Source organism: Bos javanicus, chromosome 26 (genome assembly GCF_032452875.1).
Source record: "Bos javanicus breed banteng chromosome 26, ARS-OSU_banteng_1.0, whole genome shotgun sequence".
Taxonomy (NCBI): domain Eukaryota; kingdom Metazoa; phylum Chordata; class Mammalia; order Artiodactyla; family Bovidae; genus Bos; species Bos javanicus.
The window spans coordinates 20,947,140-20,973,750 of NC_083893.1; the positions used below are offsets into that span (position 1 = coordinate 20,947,140).

The following is a 26,611-nucleotide window of genomic DNA, read 5'->3' on the forward strand; positions in this document are numbered from 1 at the left end:
CAGCAAAACAGAAGGCACAAATAAACAATATCAGGAATGACAAGGGGCACACAGATTTAGTAGAGGGTTTATTTTTAAAAAATCATTGAGAACTTTACAAACAAATTTATGCCCTCAAATTTGAAACAGCAGATAAAAACATAACTACCAAAACTGACTTAAAAAAGAAACAAACACCTTACACAATACAGAAATTAAATCTGTAGATTAAATGTTGCCATAAAAATCAAATGAGCATACAAAAAAGCACAAACTCCACTTTACCACGATGGTTTTTATAACTGAGTTCCAGCAAATCTACAAAGAGGAGATAATATATATTTTATACAAGATGCTCACAACATGGAAAAAAGAAATGCCCTCTAACTCATTTTGAGGCTAGTGTAGCCAGGATACAACAAACAAACAAAAACAAACAACAGTCCCCAAAAACCTAAGAGTAAGAAAATAAGAAAAAAAAAAAAGCAGCTGACCATTTATGAAAATAAAAGTAAAAAAATAAAATTAAAGCAAGTCATATAAAATGTATTAGGGTGAATTAACCACCTACTTTATGAGCAAATGAATTTATCCCATGAAGACAAAATAACTTTTAAGAGAAAATCTATTAATATAATCATCATATTAACTGCTTTAAAAAGAAAAACCATATGGTCATCTTAACAGATTTAGAAAAAAATTGTAAAAGTTTTAGCAGTCATTCATGATAAAAACCCTGGGCAAGCAAGAAACAGAAGGAAACTTCATCAACCCGATAAAAGTTTAGTATAGCAAACATCACTGGGACTGTGTTTTTAAAGTTAGAACAAGACAAGAATGCCTGTTTACCATCTTTCTTTTCAGCACTGTACTGGAAGTCATAGCCTAAAGCAGTTAAGAGAAGAACTAAAAACTGTAGAGTACAGTGAAAAACCAGAACTGTCCTGATCTTGAAGACAATATGATTTACTTGAGAAATCCAAGAGAATATTATAAACAACAGCATTTTCAGGAAGACTGATAAATGAAAAAATCAACAGCATACCTACAAAAGTAAAAAGCAGTTCAAAAATGTGTCCTGAAAAAAGAGCCTATCTGTACTAGCAAAATATTTGAGGAATATATAGAAATAAGTCTCTAACAAAGAGTGTGTAGGAACTATGAGAAGAAGATTATGATACCTTTTTTTGAAAGGTCATTCTTTCATTTTTCATTCTCATAAATGGAGAAATGCAATAGATTTATAAAATTCAATATTATAAATATAATTCTCTTCAAACTGATATACCATATACAAGTAATGTGATTACAATAAAAACTCAACAGTAGTTTATAGAACTTGAGCTGGTTCTAAAATTTATATGGAGGAATTAGGGCTTAGAATAGTCCAACACAATTTTAGAAACAGGAACAGTTAAGAGGAATAGTGAAGAAGAAACAAACTTGCTCTACCAGATAGCAAGACTTAAAATAAAAGCTATAGTAATTAAAGCAAGGTATTACTGGAAAACGAAAGACAAAGAAATGGAAAGAAAACAGAAACCCAAGCAACAAAACAAATTATATATAGGATCTTATTATATGACAGATGTGGCATTATAAATAAATAAAGGGAATAAGGAACTACTCAATAGTCTAAGATAGTTTGCCATTTGGAAAAAGTTAAACGGATTAGATTTGATAGTGCCTGAAGAACAACGGACAGAGGTTTGTGACATTGTACAGGAGGCAGTGATCAAGACCATCCCCAAGAAAAAGAAATGCAAAAAGGACAAATGGTTGTCTGAGGAGGCCTTACAAATAGCTGAGAAAAGAACAGAAGTTAAAGGCAAAGGAGAAAATGAAAGATACACCCGTTTGAATGCAGAGTTCCAAAGAATAGCAGAGAGAGATAAGAAAGCCTTCCTCAGTGATCAATGCAAAGAAATAGAGGAAAACAATAGGATGGGAAAGACTAAAGATCTCTTCAAGAAAACTAGAGATACCAAGGGAACACATCATGTAAAGATGGGCACAATAAAGGACAGAAATGGTATGGACCTAACAGAAGCAGAAGATATTAAGAAAAGACTATACAAAAGATATACAGAAGAACTACACAAAAAAGATCTTCATGACCCAGATAATCACAATGGTGTGATCACTCACCTAGGGCCACACGTCCTAGAGTCCGAAGTCAAGTGGGCCTTGGGGAAGCATCACTACAAACAAAGCTAGTGGGGGTGATGGAATTTCAGTTGAACTATTTCAAATCCTAAAAGATGATGCTGTTAAAGTGCCACACTCAATATGCCAACAAATTTGGAAAACTCAGCAGTGGCCACAGGACTGGAAAAGGTCAGTTTTCAATCCAATCCCAAAGAAAGGCAATGGCCAAAGAATGCTCAAACTACTGCGTAATTGCATTCATCTCATATGCTAGTAAAGTAATGCTCAAAATTCTCCAAGTGAGGCTCCAACAGTACATGAACCGAGAACTTTCAGATGTTCAAGCTAGATTTAGAAAAGGCAGAGGAACCAGAGATCATTTTGCCAACATCCACTGGATCATCAAAAAAGCAAAAGAGTTCCAGAGAAACATCTACTTCTGCTTTATTGACTACGTTAGAGCCTTTGACTATGTGGATCACAACAAACTGTGGAAAAAAAGAGACAGAACTACCAGAACACCTGACCTGCTTTCTGAGAAATCTGTATGCAGGTCAAGAAGCAACAGTTAGAACCTGACATGGAACAAAGGACTGGTTCCAAATTGGGAAAGGAGTACATCAAGGCTGTATACTGTCACCCTGCTTATTTAACTTACATGCAGAGTACATCATGCGAAATGCTGGGCTTGGATGAAGCACAAGCTGGAATCAATAAATGCCAGGAGAAATATCAATAACCTCAGATATGCAGATGACACCACCCTTATGGCAGAAAGCGAAGAGGAACTGAAGAGCCTCTTGATGAAAGTGATAAAGAGGAGAGTGAAAAAGTTGGCTTAAAACTCAACATTCAAAAAACGAAGATCATGGCACCCGGTTCCATCTCTTCATGACAAATAGATGGGGAAACAATGGAAACACTGACAGACTTTATTTTCTTGGACTCCAAAATCACTGGAGATGACGACTGCAGCCATGAAATCAAAAGACGCTTGCTTCTTGGAAGAAAAGTTATTACCTAGACAGCATATTAAAAAGCAGAGACATTACTTTGCCAACAAAGGTCTGTCTAATCAAAGCTATGGTTTTTCCAGTAGTTGTGTATGGATGTGAGAGTTGGACCATAAAGAAAGCTGAGTGGTGTAGAATTGACGCTTTTGAACTGTGGTGTTGGAGAAGACGCTTGACAGTTCCTTGGACTTCAAGGAGATCAAACCAGTCAATTCTAAAGGAAATCAGTCCTGAATATTTATTGGAAGGACTGATGCTGAAGCTCCAATACTTCGGCCACCTGATGCTTAGAACTGACTCCTGAAAAAAGACCCTGATGCTGGGAAAGAGTGAAGGCAGGAGGAGAAGGGGACAACAGAGGATAAGATGGTTGGACAGCATCACTGACTCAATGGACATGAGTTTGACCAATCGCTGGGAGCTGGTGATGGACAGGGAAGCCTCTCTTGCTGCAGTTCATTGGGTTGCAAAGGGGCAGACTCACTGAGCGACTGAACTGAACTAAAACTGAATCTATATATCACACTAAACATTAAAATAAATTGCAGATGAGCTCAAGATCTATATATGAGAAGAAAAACTTTATAACTTTTAGAATAAAATTATTATTTTGGGGTTCGGAAAGAATTCTTAAACAAGATAGGAAAAGCACAAACTGGAAAGGAAAAGATCGATGAATCTGATTACATGAAAATGAAATACATACGTATGTCAAAGACATCATAAAGTTCAAAGACATGCCATAAATTGAGAGAAGATATCTGCAATGAATAAACCTGGGAAGGGATTAGTATCTAGAAGATATAAAGAATTTTTACAAATCAGTTTTAAAAAGTAATCAAATAACAGCCAAAGACTTTAACAGGCAATTACACATCAAAAAAAGGGAAACTTGAATGTTCCATAAACAATACTCAACTTCACCAGTAACTGGGGAAACTCATCAAAACTGTGTGGTTTCATGTCCATCACCAAAATGGCATAAATTTTTAAAAATCTGGTAACTCTATGGGTAGAGGAGGATGTGTAGAAATTACAACTGAATAAGGCAGCAAAGAAATGGAAACTCAAACACTGCTGAAGAAAGGGTAAAACGGAGGAGTCACTGTGAAGGGCAACTTGGCAGTGTTTTTGTAACTTCAAGATGTGTGTACCCTATGACTCAGCAACTCTACTTTGAGATACGTATTCTAGAGCAGTGCTTCTCAAACCAGCTGTGGGAAAGAATTTTTTTGTATTTTAATATTTAATAAAATATAATAGGGCACTGACCCACACCACATGTTAAGTAGCACTTCTCTAGAAAAACTCTTGCATGTGAGCACAGAGAGATATGGATAAGGGTTGTTGGGGGCCAGCGTGAGGCACTCCGCCCGTGGCAAAGGTCATGAGGAAGGAGGCTCAACATACGCAAAGGCGGGATCGAGCCTCAGGAGTCCCCCTGGAAATCCTTGAGCATCTACCCCCATAACCAGAGCCTGCCTACTTTACTACTTTGTGCTCTCACCTACACCTCTGACTTTATGGGGGGCTGTCCCCCACCACCTCTTTCAGAGAAGGAGTTAACTTAGAGCTCCAGTTAATAAAAACTCCTGGGCGTGACAAGAGTGTTCTAATCTACAAACTCCTCTGAAGGTTCTCTAGCCTGCCTGACAGGCTTGTCCGGTCACATGTGATTGCTCACAGCCTCCCAACCGTGAGAGGCATGAGATGCTTTAAACCTTCTAAAAACAGGTTCCTTAGAAAAGTTAGAAAACCATTAGTATAAGTATAGTGGGCTGATTAGAAATTGTACTGGTGAAGGGTTTTTCGTTTGTTCAGCCAATGTTTGTTGCTAAGTCTCCCCATCCCCTGCCCTTACACACATTAATGAATATATAGAAGAAATAAGTATTAACCTTTGATATTAATCACGTTAGACCTTAGGCTAAGTAAATTCTTTCCTTAATTAAAACCCACTACACCTTCACCCTATAGGAATGTAACTTTATCTGGTACCTTCAGAAGGTGGAGTCTTTTTTAAGAATAATCACCCCTGGAGAAATAAGTGTCCTGGTTGACTGACCGCTGTCACAAGGAGAGGGTCATAACTTGTCAGCAGGCCCCCTGGCCAGAAGATGATGTAACACCCCTAAGACCTCTGTATACATTTGTATGAAGCACCTGACTTTGATAAAAGTCAGGACTGCTGACCCCACGTGACTTTTGCATAACATCTCAGTGTATAAAAGTAGACCATGGAAAATAAAGAATTGGGATCAGTTTCTCGAAATACTGGTCTCCCCATGTCGCTTGCTCTCTCAAACTCTGGCTGAGTCTCCATCTGGAACGCGGAACCCACCAAGCTTACTAATTTTGCCTGGGCTTCTAAGATCCGACTGGGGAGGCCTCAGTGTCTCTCCTTTGGGAGAACGGAAGGATGCCTGCGGCCTTCGTAAGTGGTGCAAACTTCTTGTCTTGAAGTTTTATTGGTCTCCCACGTAAACCAAGCTACTCAGCCTCTTTTCTCCACTGAATTTTCCTACTGAGCTATCCTCATTCTACTACTCTTTACATCTCTAATTAATATCTAATTGAAGCTATTGTATCCTGATCCTCGCCGACGCCGTCCCCACTTTGAACTCCCTGGATTAGCTGTGGCTGGGCCTCGGCAAGGGTATTACTGCAGAACAGTCTGTAATAAGGAAAAACCAGAAACTAGCTCTTCATTAGTAATCCATCAAATGAGGATCACTCACAGAATGAAATGTATACACAGCAGTTAAAAAAGAAACTAGATCTATATGTATCAATATGAATAAATCTCAGTGTTAGTTAAAAAAAAAAAAGGAAGTTGTAAATAAAAGGTGGAGTTTGATACCACTTCTGTAGTCAAACAATTCTGTGAATTGTTACATACTTAAAGTAATATGGACAGAAAAGATTTATGTCAACTTCAGAACAGAAGCTACTCTGAGAAGACAGGTCAAGAAGTAAGACCAGGGAGGGGTACAAAAGGAGGCTTCATATAACATTTTCCTAAAAGAAAATGCAATCTGAAAGAAATATGGCAAAATGTTAAGCCTTCATTATATTGTTCTCTGTATGTTCCTATATATTTGAACTATTTTAATGTAAAATAAACTTTCAGCAAACCAAGGAACAAACAAGTGAGAACCTAAGGCAGCAGGTGACTAACAGCCTGCTGGGGTTTTAGGGAAGCCCCTGTGACTTAAAATTAGCTATAAGCAACCCTGCTGTACTTCCAGAGATGGCAATATTTATCCATGCAGATAAAACTAGGTTGCATGTCAACAGTAAGGATGCATACTATAATCCTGAGCTTTGGCAAAAAACCCTCCCTTATTCTGAATCTGTGTACACAAAACCCCTATTCCACCAGAGACTAGAACTATTCCCAAACCCTATCCACTGTCCCTGTCCTCGAAAGACAACAGAGGGGGTCAACAACACAGTGGAGAGCCAAAGCACTTCATCAAGTACTGGCCTCATCTATGTTTAAAGGCTTTAGGACATCTGAACATACAAAGGAATTTCCAGGATTCTCCATCATGTATGATGCAATCTTATCTGAGTCCCATCAATATCCAACATGAGGCTGACAAAGAACAGGACAAACTCACAGCACATGTACTTAGAGACTTTCATTTCAGAAAGAAATCCAAGTACCTATAACAGCCTTTTTCCTCTCTGTCTCAGCTTCTTTCTCCACAACCTTTTGTTTCTGTGCAGCTATAAGAAGTTTTGTCTTCTCAGCCTCCCTGTGGGAAAAAAAATTACAAAAAATTAGAAATGATCTATAGTCATAGAAAGTCTCTTGATGAAAGTGAAAGTGGAGAATGAAAAAGTTGGCTTAAAGCTCAACATTCAGAAAACGAAGATCAAGACATCCGGTCCTATCACTTCATGGGAAATAGATGGGGAAACAGTGGAAACAGTGTCAGACTTTATTTTTCTGGGCTCCAAAATCACTACAGATGGTGACTGCAGCCATGAAATTAAAAGACACTTACTCCTTAGAAGGAAAGTTATGTCCAACCTAGACAGCATACTGAAAAGCAGAGACATTACTTTGCCAACAAAGGTCCATCTAGTCAAGGCTATGGTTTTTCCTGTGGTCATGTATGGATGTGAGAGATGGACTGTGAAGAAGGCTGAGTGTGGAAGAATTGATGCTTTTGAACTGTGGTGTTGGAGAAGACTCTTGAGAGTCCCTTGGACTGCAATGAGATCCAACCAGTCCATTCTAAAGGAGATCAGCCCTGGGATTTCTTTGGAAGGAATGATGCTAAAGCTGAAACTCCAGTACTCTGGCCACCTCATGCGAAGAGGTGACTCATTGGAAAAGACTCTGATGCTGGAAGGGATTGGGGGCAGGAGGAAAAGGGGACGACAGAGGATGAGATGGCTGGATGGCATCACCAACTCAATGGATATGAGTCTGAGTGAACTCCGGGAGTTGGTGATGGACAGGGAGGCCTGGTGTGCTGTGATTCACGGGGTCGCAAAGAACTGGACATGACTGAGCGACTGAACTGAACTGAATAGTCATAGATAGTAATTCTGACACTACAGTGGTTCAGAGCATCATTTTCAATAACAATTTTCTGACTCACTAAGGTAGGCAAGAGAGGTGTTATCCTATTTTACTGATAATAAACCTGAGGTTGAAAGGTTAAATGATTTGTCCAAAGTCACCCAGAAACAGGAATCAAATTTAATATATTTCAGTCTGACATATTCAGTTGCTCAGTCATGTCAAACTCTTTCTGACCTCATGGACTGTAGCCTGCCAGACTCCTCTGTCCATGAAATCATCCTGGCAAGATTACTAGAGTGGGTTGCCATTTCCTACTCCAGGGGATCTTCCCAACTCAGGGATTGAATCCATGCTTCCTGCGTCTCCTGCAATGGCAGGCAGACTCTCTACCACTGAACCACCTGGGAAGCCCGTAGGCTGACCTTTTCTACTAACTGTATCAAGAAAAGGCCTGTGATCTGGAAGTGTCTGGAGTATATAAATGCTTCCTTTGCTATTAGGCCTCCAGCTAAACTGGACCAACTAGCAAAAGGCACTAACCTCTGGGAAGATGCAGCCCCTCAGGTGCATGGTTTGGCAAGCAGAAGGGGGCTGGATTTCAGGCCCTCTTCCAGCAGACACTCTCATGTAGTGGCCTTATTTGTTGTACAGAAGATAGAACTAGATGGCAGTTCTTTATTAGGTGGTGAACTGGGGCTCAATGTACGAAAGAACATTCTAAGAATTTGAGCTTCCTAATAATGGAAATAGGTGGTCTGTCACTAAGCATGGACAAATGGCTACTAGGGGACCACATGGAAGGAAGGGTATTAAAGAAAAGATACCTATTAGGTGGGAGGTTAGACTGCATTATTCCAAGGTAGCCTTTAATTGTGGAATTCCAACAGTCTTTAAACTTAGGAAAGATCCAGAATCCAGGCACTCCAATAGTTTCCCCAAACATCACCCTCGCCAACCTCTCTCCTTTCCTCGCGTTAACACTCATAAAAGATATAAAATAACATTCTGGATACTATGAGTTATTTGAGGGCAGAGAACACATAGTATTCATCTTTGCATTTCCAGAAGTTATTATATTTAAAGTCTAAGACATCCTGAGCCTTCAAGAAATTTTTTCTTCTATAAATGGATCAGACCTATGATCTACTCAGTCTAGCACTCTGTGCTTTATTTAAAAGAGTTCTTTTTCTACAGTAAAAAAGGGGAAACAAAATTATGCATAATAGAAGGTATAGACTTGGGAACAATACGGACTCAGAAGTATATCACTCTATAAAATATTATTACTACTTTTTGGATGCCCCGTATTTATACATCTTTTGTATTCTTGACTTTTGCAAAATTCGTTTTCTAGCATTTCATATTTTGTCTCTTAACCTATCTTCCAAGTTTCCTAAAGACTTAAAAGTCAGACAGACAGAATAATACTACTTTAGTTTCCTAAAGACTCCAGTTTCTTCTTTTCAGTACCTGTCATGATACCCATTGTGAGAATCTGGCTTTCTGGGCTGTGGACGTAAGCCCTTACACGGTTATATATACTTGGGAAATCCAGATTCCGAAGGCTGACTTTTCTGTATCAAGGACTGTCTCTCTCGGAAGTATCTGATTTTACTAGTTAAACAACCTGTACACCACCCCACACTTGACTGCACACACACAAAAACATTTTGACTACAATAGGTAGTCCTTTAAATGGAATCTTCTAAAGCACTCAGAAACTAATTTCATGTCAAGCAAGTAATTTCTTCATTCCCAGTCAGCCCTGGACACATAAAAGAAAAGACTACCAGGAGTCAAGGCAGGCAAAGCTTCCCTAAAGGCAAATTATAAAGATCAGATCTAATTTTAGATACACAATCACATACAATGGAAAAGCAAACTTGATACCAATGTATTTATTCTTACCATTTATAACACAGTAACAAAATATAGGCACTCTCTTCAACCTTAACAGCTAGGACTCTCTCTCTCCTCTATTAATATTTAATTCAAGGCATTATTCACATCCAAATTATAGCTCCTTAGGCTTCCAACAACAGTTGTACAGCAAACTGCATCTTTAGCCACTGAAGCTGCTCCTGAAATGTCCATATGTAAAGAGAAAACTAATAAGAGTCTAGTGGGAATTAAGACACCAGAATAGATAGTATTATTAGAATTAAAGTACAGAAGATAGACATATACCCCTCCCCAGTGTAACTATCTCAAACATAATTTTTTCCTCTAGACTGGCAAGATAAATATGTAGACAAGCCAAAATAAAAATATTGAGATCCCATGCACATTACTCACATTAACTCAAAATTTCTTCTTATGGCTTCTGGGATTTTGGGTTTTGTAACACGCACAGCCTAAAAAATAAAAGTGAAAAAGCCAAAGTATATTTGAAAAATAAATATTTAAATCTGTACAAAAGAGTGCCTCAAATGAAACTAATATTAAATAGCTATGACATAGCTGCCTAAAAACACATGTAGGGATCCAGTAGAAAATCTATTTCTCCTGTCACCACACCAAAGTCAAAGATAAGCTGCTTGTTTCCTTAAAAAAATGCTTGGCTAATGGATTTCGACCTGCCTCTTGAGAAACCTATATGCAGGTCAGGAAGCAACAAACTGGACATGGAACAACAGACTGGGTCCAAATAGGAAAAGGAGTACGTCAAGGCTGTATATTGTCATCCTGCTTATTTAACTTATATGCAGAGTACATCATGAGAAACGCTGGGCTGGAAGAAGCACAAGCTGGAATCAAGATTGCCGGAAGAAGTATCAATAACCTGAGATATGCAGATAATACCACCCTTATGGCAGAAAGTGAAGAGGAACTAAAAACCTCCTGATGAAAGTGAAAGAGGAGAGTGAAAAAGTTGGCTTAAAGCTCAACATTCAGAAAACTAAGATCATGGCATCTGGTCCCATCACTTCATAGGAAACAGATGGGGAAATAGTGGAAACAGTGTCAGACTTTATTTTTTGGGCTCCAAGATCACTGTAGATGGTGATTGCAGCCATGAAATTAAAAGACGCTTACTCCTTGGAAGGAAAGTTATGACCAACCTAGACAGCATATTCAAAAGCAGAGATATTACTTTGCCAACAAAGGTCTGTCTAGTCAAGGCTATGGTTTTTCCAGTGGTCACGTATGGATGTGAGAGTTGGACTGTGAAGAAAGCTGAGTGCCAAAGAATTGATGCTTTTGAACTGTGGTGTTGGAGAAGACTCTTGAGAGTCCCTTGGACTGCAAGGAGATCCAACCAGTCCATTTTAAAGGTGATCAGTCCTGGGTGTTCTTTGGAAGGAATGATGCTGAAGCTGAAACTCCAGTACTTTGGCCACCTCATGCGAAGAGTTGACTCATTGGAAAAGACTCTGATGCTGGGAGGGATGGGGGCAGGAGAAGAAGGGGACAACAGAGGATGAGATGGCTGCATGCCATCACCGACTTGATGGACGTGGGTTTGAGTGAACTCCGGGAGTTGGTGATGGACAGGGAGGCCTGGCGTGCTGCGATTCATGGGGTCACAAAGAGTCGGACACCACTGAGCGACTGAACTGAATGGATTTCCTCTATCTATTGAGGAAATAAATTTTTAGGGAAAAGAGTCTTCCTTAAAAGACCTTTCACAAAGCTCTTAAATGGAATACTTTTGTTTCCTTTCAAACCTGAAAGTCAAATAAACAGAAGAAAGGCAAAATTTCAAGATTTAAATTGTAAAGTAGGAAATAGTCAAAAACAAAAACAAACCCTGGTGGGTATATGCAACTTAATATAGTGGACGATAAATGAATTTATCACTTCCTAAACCTGCAATCACTCAGTACTGATTACAAATAAATAGCCCAACACTGAGGAAAAACAAACACCAATTAGCAGGTTACATTCTTTCTCCATAGAATCTTGCTTAGAACAAAACCTGCGTGCCTCTGCAAACACTGTTTACTACACAGTTTCCCTAATCATAGTGTACCTTGGCATAATTATCTATGAAACAGGATAGTTTTGGAGTGCAAAAGCCAGGTACAAAAGCCCCTCTGTGTTCCCTGTTTCTTTTTTGTACAAAAAGGCTTTAGTCTCCTGGGCCTGTCCTGTGTTCCAAAGAACAAACTCAAGCAGTCAAGAAACAGTAATTTATAAAACAGGGTCAAGGAATATATATAACAACCTGATGCATATCTGACTCATTCTGCAGGAACTAAGGCCCTCACCCAGGTGGAGGATGGTGACTACATGCTAAGCATGAGCACACAGACCCCATATTGGCTGGCACAAGAAGATTGATGATTAATATTTCTGGACTATTAACCAGAAAAAAGTCATGCCTCCTACAACCCTTACCTCAAATGTTGCCTTTAAGAACTTCCCTTAAAGCTGTTGAGGAGTTTGGGTCCTCTGTGCATCAGCTGCCCACTCTCCTTGCTGGATCCTGCAACTAAACTTTTATTTTGCTGCAAACAACAACTGTCAGAGTTTGCCTTTCTGTGCCATGGACACACAGCACTTACATGGTTACATCTATGTGGAAAATCCAGGTTCCGAAGGCTGATTTTTCTGTATTAAGGACTTGACCTCTCAGAAGTGTTTGATTTTACTAGCTAAACGTCCTGTACCACCCTCCACCTGACTGCACGCGTGTGCGCACACATACACACACACACACACCACCTTGCTGATCTGAAGGAACTTTTAATTCCCCTCTGAAAATTGGTTGAACTTTTAAACAACAAGGATTTTAGGCATGAAGCCTTCATTTAGGGCTTTTGAAAGAAAGCTTTTAAAACTTCTAAGCAACAAAGCCTCCCCTCCATAAAAAAGCTAGATCTGTGCATAACTGAGGATGATCATAACTAAATATAAGAATTAGAGTGAAATGGAATAAGAAGCTGGGGACCATGGTAAAAAAAAACCTCAATTTTCACGCTGAAGGTTGAAGCATGTGAGGTTATGAAGAACTCAAGGACATATCCAGAAGACAAAGAAAAATTCAGAACCAGAATTGGTTAGAGATGCCTAATTTCCCTATGTGAGTACCAGAAAGACAGGTGACCTCCAGTATGATTCAGAGGGAAGCAATGGCCACGTATTTTCCTAGTCTTAAAAAGTAGCATGAAATAGAACTGTCTTCTGAAGACTTCTATCTTGCTGTGTGAGGCTGAAGAATGTACTACACACGTGTCAATCTTGGGAAATCTCATAATTTTCAAATATGTGAAATATAAGCACCTACTGATATAGAGACCATGAATAATTTGCTTCATAAAGAGATTTAAGAAATAAAATATACCCCAAACAATGGTCAAATACACAAACACACACAGTGAGTGACGAAAGAGAAAAAGGCTGATGAAATGAGTATGTCTATTGAAACTGAACCCTGGGTCATAAGCACATACTTGAAACCAAAAGCCAGCATATAATATAATCATTGCCTTAAATAGCATAGGAAAAAAAAAATCAAGAATTTTTTCACCACTTCAATTTGCCACAGTAGTTGTTGAAGAAGAAAAAATGCAGGGTTTCCCTAGTGGCTCAGTGGTGAAGAATCTGCCTGACAGTGCAGGAGACACAGGTTTGATCCCTTGGGAAGATTTCACATGTCACAGAGCAACTAAGCCTGTGAGCCACAACTACCGAGCCTGTGCTCTAGAGCCTGGAGCCACAATTCTGAGCCCACATGCTGCAACGGTGAAGCCTGCATGCTCTAGATCCCTTAATCCACAACAAGAGAAGCCATGGCCACGAGAAGCCTGTGCACAGCAACTAGAGAGAAGCACCTGCTTATCATAGCCAGAGAAAGGCCCTCACAGCAACGAAGACCTAGCAAAGTTAAAAAATAAAATTTTTTAAAAAGAAAAGAAAAGATGGGGTACAAATATAGAGAAGGGAAAAATTAAAACACTGAATGTTACAGAGAAGGTTCACTCAACAAGTATTAATTGGGTGCCTAGTCGAACCAAGTACTGTTTGTTTCAACCACTGTGGATACAGCAATAAACAAGGCAAGACTGTGCTCATGAACTTTAAAATTTTAAAAGAACAAAAAGACAGTAAATAACAACAAAAAGCATATAAATTAAATTTCAGACAGTTATTAGTGTTATGTGGAAAATTAAAATACTAGATTGGGAGCAAAGTCAACATTTTTATTTTGGCATAATTACATAGCTTAAAAAATTCTAGAGAAATTCATAAAGTTTTCATCAAGTAAAATAAATAGCTCCAGAGATCTACTGTACAGCATTGTACTTAGAGTCAATAAAATGTACACTAAAAATTCTTTTTGTACACTTAAAATTTTAAGAGGGTAGATCTCAAGTTAAGTATTTTTACCACACGTACACACACACACACACACACACAGAGAAATCTAAGGAAATTAACCAAAAACAATTACTAAAGATAGTTTATTCAGCAAATCTGTGGATATACAATAAAGTCATCAAGAATTGTTTGCATTCCTCAATGCTTAAAAATAGACTACACATTTAATAGCATTCAGTTCAGTAGCTCAGTCGTATCCAACTCTTTGAGACCCCATGAATCGTAGCACACCAGGCCTCCCTGTCCATCACCAACTCCCAGAGTTCACTCAAACTCATGTCCATCGAGTTGGTGATGCCATCCAGCCATCCCATCCTCTGTCGTCCTCTTCTCCTCCTGCCCGCAATTCCTCCCAGCATCAGAGTCTTTTCCAATGAGTCAACTCTTCACATGAGGTGGCCAAAGTACTGGAGTTTCAGCTTTAGCATCAGTCCTTCCGATGAACACCCAGGACTGATCTCCTTTAGGATGGACTGGGTGGATCTCCTTGCAGTCCAAGGGACTCTCAAGAGTCTTCTCCAACACCACAGTTCAAAAGCATCAATTCTTTGGTGCTCAGTTTTCTTCACAGTCCAACTCTCACATCCATACGTGACCACTGGAAAAACCATAGCCTTGACTAGACAGACCTTTGTTGGCAAAGTAATATCTCTGCTTTTGAATATGCTGTCTAGGTTGGTCATAACTTTCCTTCCAAGGAGTAAGTGTCTTTTAATTTCATGGCTGCAATCACCATCTGCAGTGGTTTTGGAGCCCCCCAAATAAAGTCTGACACTGTTTCCACTGTTTCCCCATCTATTTCCTATGAAGTGATGGGACCAGATGTCAATAGCATTAAAGTTCATTAACTTTATGAATATTAATTTAACTTGGTATATGGGTTTCTCACCTAAGTCAGAAATTCTAAAAGAAACAAAAATGATAATATAAATGAAGTCATAGACTATATTCCTAATTTTAACATGTACAAGCCAATTTAGGTACCTGGTATGCCTTGAAAATATCAGTAATGAAAACTCATCATGTAGAGTTAACTGGCAGAAATATCCAAGGCCATTCTTAAAGACAATGTATCTTATCGGAATTTTTAAAGTGACTAAAAAGTTGAATTATCATAACCATAATGTAACATGTTAAAGATAGGAACACTGAAAAATAGCCTTTAAGTTTTAAAAATGCATTTCAACTATAAGTTATGTTATAAAATAACAAGTTATAACAAGACTAAAGCAACCAAAAAATGGAGATCTTGATCTATCAGTTTAAAAACATGAATATAAAGTGATATTTTTTTCATTCAACAACTTTTAATAAAAACAACAAATAAATATACCTAAGTTTAAAAGATCCTTTTTCCTGCAATGCAGTAGACAAGTAAAAGTGAGAAAACAAGATAGGAGATTACTGCAGAAATTCAGGCAAAAGACAGTACTTGGTTTAAGGAGGTGGCAGAGATGTTTTAGGTGGATTCGGTAGAATCAGCAGAATCCAGGGACTAGATATTAAGGGCAAGAGAGTTGTCAAAGATGCCTCCCATACATTTAGACTGGCCTGAGGCTAAGAGGGAACCATTTACTAACTAGAAGAAAAAAAAAGGAGAGCAGCAAATTGGATGGGAAAAGATGAAAGGCTCAGTAACTAACGAAAGAATAGGAAATAGAAAAAGCAATGGAACAGAACAAAGTCTAAAAAAACAACTTTACCATATAACAAAATTTAGCATACAATACCATTGGCATTTCAATCAAGGAAGACAGACGGGCATAAATTATTCAATAATTACTGTTGTTAATAATTGGGGGAGGAACTGAGTCCAACCTCACAACTAAAAATGAATTTCAGATGAATTAAAATTTTAAACCTAAAAATACAACATAAAAGTAGAGAAAAATGTAATTTCTGATTTTATTTAGATTTTTATATTTTAAAGTTGGTGAAAGGCTCTTAAAAGCATGCTGCTGCTGCTAAGTCGCTTCAGTCGTGTCTGACTGCACGACCCCACAGACAGCAGCCCACCAGGCTCCGCTGTCCCTGGGATTCTCCAGGCAAGAACACTGGAGTGGTTCGCCATCTCCTTCTCCAATGCATGAAAGTGAAAAGTGAAGGAGAGTATTTAAGAGTTACCATAATTAACATACCAAAAATAGTTTAAGTCAATGAGAAAAACAGATAAAAACCAAACAATGAGCAAACATACATCCAAGGATATTCAATAATTAACACAAAATACCATACACATTTTCTCCAACAGGATTTAGAAACATGTATCTGCTAATTATTTGGGTACAATCACACAATCGAATGTATAGAAAACAACAGCTCATGAACACTGCTGATGAGAGAGTGCAGGATGCTAAAATTTTTCTGAAATGCAGTTTGGCAATATGTACCAAAAAGTCCCCATACAGGGGATACATTTTGACTCATCAATCCTACAATTAAGAATTTATCCTGGACTTCCCTAGTGGCACAGTGGGAAAGAATCCGCCTGTCAATGCAGGGAACACTGGTTGGATCCCTGGTCTGGGAGATTCCCCATGCTGCAATGAGGCCTGGGGGCCACAGCTATTGAGCCCGCGAGCCCTAGAGCCTGTGCTCCACAACAAGAGAAGCCACTGCAATGAGCAGCCCACACATCGCAACAAAGAGCAGTCCTGGCTCACTGCAACTTAGAAAGGCCTGCAATGAAATGAAGACCCAGCACAGCTTAGTCATCACAACATGTACATAACAGTAACAACTGGAAGCCACAGGGATTAAATTAAAAGGTTAAAAGTGATGATGTAGCGAATCTTACTTGTGACTTGAAAAGACACTTACATATTGTTGGTGAACAAAATGGTTAGGGTATGATTCCACTTTAGTCCAACACTGGGGCAAAGAATATGAATAGGCAATTGACAGAGAAGTGCAAATGGACAAAGATTAAATAAAAAGATGTCAACCTCATTAACAATTAATGAAATGCAAATCAAAGAGAGATATTCAATAACTTCACATGTATCCATGCATCAAAAATCAGCATGTCTGACTGCTTCACATGTTGACGAGGTTGTGGAGAAACAAGTATTCACAAATACTGCTGGTAAGAATGTAGATTTATACAGCCACTTTGAAAGATAAATTGTACATACAAGGAGATGTGTCAGGAATATTCACTACACTATTGTTTATTAAAGGCAAATTGGAAACAATAGGGAAATAGTTATGTAATATAAGGCGAGGTTGTATAAGGGGTTGTAAAGAAGAATGAGCTAGATCTCCTAGTAACAACTTGAGCAGAATGTAAGAATCTGTGACATTCACATTATCTTTAAAATTGAAAAGCTACTCCAGAACAACCAAAAGGGTTTTACAAAGTTAGCTCTGGACATTTCAAGAGACCCTGTAACTTGGGCAGCTTCCCCTTAGGCAGCCAGCAGAGATGACACAGCAAGGGGGAGGACAAGGGAAATAATACCCTCAGACTTGTTTATGAGATTGCTCCTGATCACTCAGAGTGAATGCACACTTCTTACAAGCAGTATGATCTAGAAACTGAGGAAGCATATTAGAGAAGTCATATTCACCACTTCTCCGATAATCCAGATCCAGAGTCACAGCTTTCCAATGTTATTGAGCATGACTACAGTAGAAAAGGCATCTTACAGTGACACCCACAATAACACCTACCCCACACACTGACATCAAAAAAACAAGTTTCACAGAATGATACTTAAAACTTACTACAAGCCATGTGCCCGGGTTTCTTTTCCTGTTCAATTCCATTTTATTTAAAGGCTAGTCATAACACACTAAAACTGATTTTAGAACCTAATAATGGATTTCAACCCACTCTGAAAAAATACTGATCCAAAAAGCAGTTTTTCTCACTATTCTATCTCCCAATGCCACTGCCACCATCACACCACCACTGAATTCATCTGTTACCTTGCTTTTACTCAGGTCATTCCATCCACTTCCTTATTGCTTTCCCTCATATAAATCCTAGTAATTCTTCTAGACCTATCAAAATTCCAAGCCAGTCATTTCCAGGCAGACTTTCTTGAAATGTTCTTTTAACTCTTAGAGCAACAGTCATCCAGTCAATTCATCTGTCAATGAATACTTAGGGATATCTACTTTGTCTGGAATTATTGTTCGAATTTTATACTTGAAATTCTTTTTCATAATCTTACTGATGCCAAGGATCAGTCTTACACTGACTTAACACCATTACTGTATCTTAATAATGCCTCACACATAGCAGTATACAGATTTTATTTCCTGCAAGAACCTCAGTTTATCTGTTCCAAGAGTTCAGAAAAAATTCTACCCATAACCTAAAGTTAAACTGAGAAAGATAGACTATAAATTACCAAAGCACTTCAGTTAAATAACTGCTGAATAAACAGTCCTATTCAAGGACGATTAAATTCAAAGCTCTCAAAACTCCCAAAGAATTTCCCTAGGAGAAGGGCTTACCTGTATGGTGAGGCCTGGGGCCATGACGTTTAAATCTTTCTGCAGAGCTTGCTTGAGGTTTTCGTCTATTTGATCTGTTTTTGAAGCCAAGAACAAGAGCTCTATGACACTCAAAAAAAGTCTTAACGCTGTGCTAGCCCTAAAACAAAATCATTATTAGATCTAAAGTTTCCATGGTATTATTCTTTTATAGAGCTTGAACCATGTCACACACATATGAAAACAAATAAATATATATATAAATGAGAAAAAGTGTGAGGAATTATTGGACAAAGAAATTGAGGAAAGATGATAAGCAGCCATTGATGTTTATCCAATAAGTGGAGGATCTAGGTTTCTAATGTCTTAATTCAGTATTGTGACTTAATATGTGTCTCAATTCTCTAAAAAAATAAATTTCTATCTTTAGTCAATCTTTATCCAAATTCTCAAATAACTAAATTTCATTTCTATGGAACTCAGCTGATTATTTTAGATTTAGAAAGAGAGAGGGAGGGGGAAAGTTCCTAGAGCATACAAGAATAAAGATGTCACTTCACCTGAATTGATAATTCACAAATTTTTCTATCCACCTCGTCAGTACTTTCCCCATTATTAAATAGCCAGAAATGTGACAAATAAGAAAAGGCAAAATTTTCTCAAACATCATTCCAATAGTTCGTAATCATCAAAGAGGAATCAACTGATAGATTTCTACACTGATAAACCATTTCTATATCTGCCTCTAAGAAATTCACTAATAATTCCAGAAGAGAGAAGTAGGCAGCCAATAGCAGCAACCTAACCCCTGGCCAGAACTTTCACTATCACAAATGAAATGTAACTTGTACATAAGAGAATTAACATAGCAAGCCTGAAAACTACTATCCGAGAAAGGCCTATTCGCAATTTGGTCTCTGACTGTCACCTGGGGTTGTGGTTTTGGAGAGCATTTCATTTCCACAATCCCCAGGACTGGGAAGAATGACTTCACTGTGCCTAAATTGTTTATTCAAACTATGTATTTTATGCTGAGCATCTACTTTTCTTCTGGAATATTGGTATTGATACATGCTAGGCAGAGGGTACCTACATGAACAACTTCCAGAAAAAATTCTGGGCAGAAAATCTCTAATGAACTTCTCCAGCAAACATCTAACATGTGTTATCACATTTCAAAGCTGGAGTAATCAAGTGTATCCTGCGTGACTCCACTGGAGAAGACTCTTGCAAGCTTGTGCCTGATTTTCTTCAGACTTCACCATGTGCCTTTTCCTTTTGCGATTTTGCTCTGTATCTTTTTGCTGTAGTACATCTCAGCTGTGAGTATAATTATATGGAGTCCTGCTAGTCCTCATCAAACGTGGAGGTGAGTCTTGGGAAACTGCAAGACCCAGGTTCTAAATTCCCCAAATTATCTATTAAAATAGCAACAAAGCTTGGCTTCCCTGGTAGCTCAGCTGGTAAAGAATCCACCTGCAACGCAGGAGACCCTGTTTCGATTTCTGGGTCAGGAACATGCTCTGGAGAAGGGACAGGCTACCCACAGCAGTATTCTTAGGCTTCCGTGGTGGTTCAGACGGTAAAGAATCTGCTTGCACTGCAGGAAACACAAATTTGATCCCCGGGTTGGGAAGATCCCCTGGAGGAGGGCATGGCAACCCACTCCAGTACTCTTGCTTGGAGAATTCCACGGACAGAGAAGCCCACCGGGCTACAGTCCATGGGGCCCCACAGAGTTGGACGCAACTGAAGAGACTGAGAGCGCACAAGCAAAGCTAGTTTTTAGTAAATTATCATGGCATAAATAGAATATTGTTAAGAAATGAATCTTTTTCCAATCTGTACCAAGTTATACACTATACATTTCAGAAAATGGTTATCATTCTTAAAGTATCTTAAGTAACAACTTGCTTAATTTAAGCAATTTTAGCAAAGAAATTTTAAACTTAAGATAAAGAATATTTTAAACACAACTGCTCTATTATAAATTCAGAAGAAATGCACAAATAACACATTATTAATATTATTATAGCCTTCACAAACAAGTTGAACAAGATTTCTAATTGGTTATTCATATATTTAAAACAAATAAGACTCACCAAACAATTCAATGTAAACTTCTTGAAGTGTATGGGCACTGCAAAACTGGTTCAGTTCATGGTGGATTTTATTGAAGATTAAGGTCTTGTCATAATCTGCAGTGTAGTTCTTCACGATATCAAACACTGGAAGAAAGGTACAATTCATGTTTACCTGTGTATCCTCTAATTCAGCCAAGGAAAAAGTTAGTTATAAAATATACACAAGAAGTGCCAATGAAACAGCGAAAACATGGAACACAACTCTAAGCCTTGGTGTGTTCCTTAACATGCTTAATATTCCACATATTACTGCATTTGCAATTCTAGTAAGCAAACTTTGAATTCCATACTAAGGAGAGTATATATTATCTTGAAGGTAATAAGGAACTGTCAAAGTTTTTGAGCAAGGGCATGACACTATCAGACTGTACTTTGGCAGCAGAGTGAAAAATGAACTGTAAGGCATAGAAATCAGAAGCAGGCAAAGTATAAAGAAGCAATGATTGAAAAGCCAAAGTTTAGATAAACAGAACCTGAACTAACTGAGGAACAGTGGAAATGAAAGAGGGAAGTAGCTCCAAAAGGCCATTTTCAAAAAGGCAGTTTTCAAAGGTTGGGGGAAAAAAAAAGATGCTAGGCTAGAAGGGAAGGAAGCTAACATTTCTGGGCCAGGCTTTATGTCTGGCAATTTATATACTTCCTTAACACACAATTCTCACAAAAAATCTAATTTTGCATAGTATAAAACTGAGAAACAGAATTTCAGAAATGTGCCTAAGGGAATATATTATACCATGCCAGAACCTATGCCCTTATTAAAACATGCTGCTTTCTCCCTTCAAATCCAAGACGTGCTCTACTGGCCTTCCTATGGAGAAAACTAGAACTAAACTGCAAATCACAAACAGGTCATCAAATAACACTCGGTGACTAATTCATTCTCTTGGTCATTTACAAATGAGTCAGTGATGCAACAGTTTCGTCTTTATCTCTCGCCAGAAAACAAGCAATATCTCCCCTTCTTCTGTTTTTTTTCAATCATAGTCCATTCCACTGATCTGTGACCAGGGGAAATGAGAAAGTGAAGTCAAGTGAAAGTGTTAAGTTGCTTAGTCACGTCTGACTTTTTGCGACCCCATGGACTATAGCCCTCCAGACTCCTCTGTTCATGGAATTTTCCAAGCAAGAATACTGGAGTGGGGTGCCATTCCCTTCTACAGGGGATATTCCCAACCCAGGAATTGAACCCGAGTCTCCTGCATTGCAGGCAGATTCTTTACCATCTGAGCCTCCAGGAACACCCTTGTGACCAGGGAAACTAGATTATAAAAGACAGGAAAATACTTAGTTGCTGAAAAATATAATCCAAATCCACTTGATAGTAACACAGCTTGCTCTCTGTTTCGAAATTCTTTTGCTATTTGTGCCTGTACCAGTGACATGAAATTCAGCAAGACCTTACATTCCTATATATATATATATATATATAATTTTTTTTTTTTTTAGGTCAGTATCATGCCTTCTCAAGTGGGAAAAACAAACAAACAAACCCTTAAGGCAAAGATCTAACTTCATGGTTTTGAATTGTTTTTGCTGAACACAGTATCCTGTATTGTATGTGTGCAAATTTTAGTAATAAGGATAATTATTAATAAGTAATACTTAGTAAGGAAAAGTATTACTACTAATAAATAAGGATAATAAAATGACAGATTTTTTAAAAATTTATTTTATTACAGTATAGTTGATTTATAATGTATTAATTTCTACTATATAGCAAAGTGATTCAGTTATACATATATACACATTCTTTTTCATGTTTTCTTTCATTATGATTTATCACATGATAGTGAATATAGTTCCCTGTGCTGTACAGTGGGGTCATGCTGCTTATCCATCCTTTATGTAACAGTTTGCGCCTGCTAATTCCAAACTCCCAATCCACCCTCCCCCAAGGCAACCATAAATCTGTTGTTTCATAATTTGTGTCATATTTTAGATTTCACATGTAATTGGTATCATACCATTATTTGCCTTTCTGACTTTACTTAGTATGATAATTTCTAATCCATCCATGCTGCTGCAAACTGGCATTACATCATTCTTTTTTATGCTGCATAGTATTCTATTATATGCATGTACCACATCTTTTTTAATCCATTCATCTGTCGATGGACATTTAGGTTGTTTCCATGTCTTGGCTATAGTCAATGGTGCTACAATGAACACTGGGGCATGTATCTTTTCAAATTATAGTTTGTCTACGTACATGCCCAGGAGTAGGATTGCTGGATCATATGACAGCTTTATTTCTGGTCTTTTGAGAAATCTCCATATTGTTTTCCATTGTGGCTGCACAGATTTACATTCCTACCAACAGCATAGGAGGGTTTCCTTTTCTCTATGCCCTCTTCAGCATTTGTTATTTATAAGACTTTTAAACGATGGCCATTCTGATCAGTGTGAGGTGCTACCTCATTGTAGTTTTGATTTGCAGTTCTCTAATAATTAGTGATGTTGAGCATCTTTTCACGTGCCTATTGAGCATCTGCATGTCTTTTTTTGGAGAAATACTTATATAGGTTTTCTGAAAACACTGCTGTCTTTTGATTCAAAGTAAGGTCTCAAAGAGGCCCATGTATACCCCTGGTCATAGCAGCATTATTCATAATAGCTAAAACATGGAAGTAACCTAAGTGTCCATCAACAGATGAATGGATACAGTGGAATATTATTCAGCCTTAAAAAGAAAGGAAATTCTGACACGCTGCAACGTAGATGAACCCTGAAGACATTATGTTAAGTGTTAAATAAGCAAGTACAAAAAGACAAACACTGTATGATTCCATTTATGAGGTACCTAGAGTAGTCAAACTCATAGAGAGAGAAAGTACACAGAAATGTCAGAAAGACAGAAACAGTGGTTGCCAGGGGCTGGGAGAGGGGGCAGATGGGAAGTTACTGTTTAATGGGTAGAAAGTTTCAGTTTTACAAGATGAAAACGAGTTATAGAGATGGATGTTGGTGATGACTGCATAACAATGTGAATGTATTTAATGCCCACTGAATATTTAAAAGTGGTAAAGATGGCAAATTCCGTTATATGTATTTTATCAAAATAAAAAAAATTGGGAAAAAAAATCAAACATTAAAAAGAAGGCCAATCTTACTTCAGAAATTCTCATTCAGTTTTTTATTTGAACAGTACTCCATCTCTGGGGGTTTTCATCTATTACCAAGAAAATGTTTTCCCCACACTGAGGACTTTCAGATTGCAAGTTAGCAAATCTCAGCTAAAAAAGATTTTTTGGTGGTCACAAATCAATGTGGTCAAGGAACTGATCAGTTATAGACTTTTAATGTGTAAGGAAATTACTTTTCATCCTGATTGGGTGAAATGCCACTTTCTAGGAATTCTAGAAATAATCAATGACTATCTTGCTAAATACACTCAGCTCAGAGTATCCCATACAGTTGCAGAAAGTCAACTCTGTCCAGGATTTGTGACCTATCACTATCACCATTCCCTACGAATGGAAAATATTCCAATGATTATTTTATATATAGAGAGATCAGAAATGAATGAAGTCATAAAACTTTCCTTAGGGAATCTCTTCTTCTTCTCCAGGGACTCTCTCAGTGACAGACACTCTGAGTATAACTCTAACAGAATAGATGGGTACCATACCTGCACAAGGGGCCAACATATTAACCACTTCTATTCGGTCAATATAGATCATGACCCCACCACTAAAAACAGAGAAATGGAAAAACGTGAGCCAAATACAAATTGTTAGAGTCCCATATTAATCCCACATCAGCCAACAAATCCCACGTGACAGAAATTTAGAAGTAAAATCTAAAGATATACTACTGATTAAAACGACCTCATTAATCACTACTCAAATGACCCCTATACACACTCACCTGGCTCCTCTCATAACCAAAGGCTCTCCTTCGTAAATGCTGTTATCAGATGAGCTCACAGGAAGACTAGACCTAAAACCTAGAGCTGCTTAGCACTCTGCCCTTATTAACTGAAGCCAACAGCTAAAGCAGTGCATTCCTCAAACTTCTCCAACAAGGAACCAGATAAAATGGTTTCCCAAGAGGTAGAGGTCAGCCATGAACTGAAATTCTTTTGATTTCCTGCCCTATCTTAATCTACTTTTCATCTGTATTTATTCTAATATGAAACAAAGAATTTTCCCCCAAAACATGAAGTAAAACTGACACTCCAGAAAGACAGCTCTTGTTAATTAATGGTTTCCTATACTTCCTGGCCTACCAGCATACATCCTGAAGGACATGTGAACCTCAGTTTAAGATACTTGAAGTTAAGAGATTTTGAAACTATACAATTAAGCCCTTCTATCAACTTACAATAACATTTTTTTCTGATAAAAAAAAAACATAATACCTGCTCACAGGCAAAAAATCTGACAAACATAGGAAAGCATGAAGATAAAAATAAAATTTACCCAACATCTCATCAGCTGCCAATTTTGAGTCATCTCTGAAGGGAATCCATAAAAGAGAGTTACAGATAGACCTAGAGAACTTGGTATCAAGTAACTTAAAACAGAGAGAATCTGCTCCCTTTTTAAGAGCATTTCTGTCCTTCCACAGATGTCAAAGCCTCTTTTATAGGCTTTAAAAGTGATATATTAGTCATTTAAAATACAGAATTTAAAACATACTTTGAGCTTTATACTCTTCCTTTTATACAATGCAATGTACTGATTATACTCTTTGGGCCTTGACTTTCTTTCCTGCCCCAAAACTCTTTAGGACAGTGATTTTCTAAATATGGTCTTTGGACCAGCAGTCTTAGCTTCACCTGGGAACTTTTGCTAGCAATGCAAATTCTTGGGTCTCATTCCAGACCTACTAAATCAGAAACTCTAAATTAGATGGCATTTAATACTATACTTGATATGGTGAGCTAATTCCATTTTAAACTGTTACTATCAGTTTAAAATGACTCCTAAGATGGAAAGCTCCTATTTGGAGGCAGGGCTTTTCTCAAATAATGCTCAGAAGATAAATTCCCCTCGGTTACTATCACGCCTATCTGAAAGATGTTTAAGAGACTACAGCTTATGAACAGAAACTACATCTGAATCAAAGGGACACTGGTAAGCAAGGGGAATGCTTACCTTGTTCCACAAGGCACATTTTTAACTTCATCAGTTTGTAGTGTTGTCTGGGGAGGAAAAAATATCTCATCAATACTCAGCACACATATCATCAAGGAACCACTAGTGCTAAAGGAAAATCTCTACAGAACTGCTAAGAGATAAGTACAAGAGAACTCCATTACAATTTTAGCCCCCTAAATTTCTTTTTGTATCCTCGTTGTTCAGTTGCTAAGTTGTGTCTGACTCGTTGCAATCCCATGGACCTCAGCATGCAAGGCTTTCCTGTTCTACACTCTCTCTCGGAGTTTGCTCAAACTCATGTCCATTGAGTCAGTGATGCCATCCAACCGTTTCATCCTGTCATCCCCTTCTCCATCTGCCCTCAATCGTTCCCAGCATCAGGGTCTTTTTCAATGAGTCAGCTCTTTGTATCAGGTGGCCAAAATATTGGAGCTTCAGCATCAGTCCTTCCAATGAATATTCAGGGTTGATTTCTTACAGGATTGGTTTGATCTCCTTGCTGTCCAAGGACTCTCAAGAGTCTTTTCCAGCACCACAGTTCAAAACCATCAATTCTTCAGCACTCAACCTTCTTTATGGTCCATCTCTCACATCCATGTGTGACTAGAAAAACCGTAACTTTGACTATATGGATCTTTGCTGGCAAAGTGATGTCTCTGCTTTCTAACACGCTGCCTAGGCTTGTCATAGATTTTTGTATCCGAACACACATAAAAGACTAGAGACAAAATATTTTATAGTTAATGTTTGAGTCAAGACGCACCAGGAAAAGTTTCAATGTTCAATCTCTCACTCAGAGTCCTTTATTTGCCTGGGGTTGGCCTGGGATTGCAAACTACATGGAATATCCACGAGGATACTACTGCTAGGACTTGTTTTTTGAACTCTGATTCCACTGCTAATATTAATGTTTACAAT

The 26,611-nt window shown here is 38.1% G+C and overlaps 1 protein-coding gene across 5 annotated transcripts in view; it reads right to left on the reverse strand.

Moving 5' to 3' along the window:
• Window positions 1–26,611, reverse strand: part of ERLIN1 (ER lipid raft associated 1) — a 41,768-nt gene that overhangs the window by 8,085 nt on the left and 7,072 nt on the right. For 2 of the 5 annotated variants that reach the window (XM_061403105.1, XM_061403104.1), the window contains 6 exons: window positions 25,691–25,737; window positions 24,220–24,281; window positions 20,550–20,675; window positions 18,469–18,542; window positions 9,976–10,034; window positions 6,810–6,901 (listed from right to left, as the gene is read on the reverse strand). In XM_061403105.1, the coding sequence (XP_061259089.1) occupies window positions 6,810–6,901; window positions 9,976–10,034; window positions 18,469–18,542; window positions 20,550–20,675; window positions 24,220–24,281; window positions 25,691–25,737 (460 nt within the window). Of the gene's footprint in view, window positions 1–6,809; window positions 6,902–9,975; window positions 10,035–18,468; window positions 18,543–20,549; window positions 20,676–24,219; window positions 24,282–25,012; window positions 25,032–25,690; window positions 25,738–26,611 lie in introns of those variants that run through there. The other 3 variants (XM_061403106.1, XM_061403107.1, XM_061403108.1) reach the window with 3 other exon arrangements.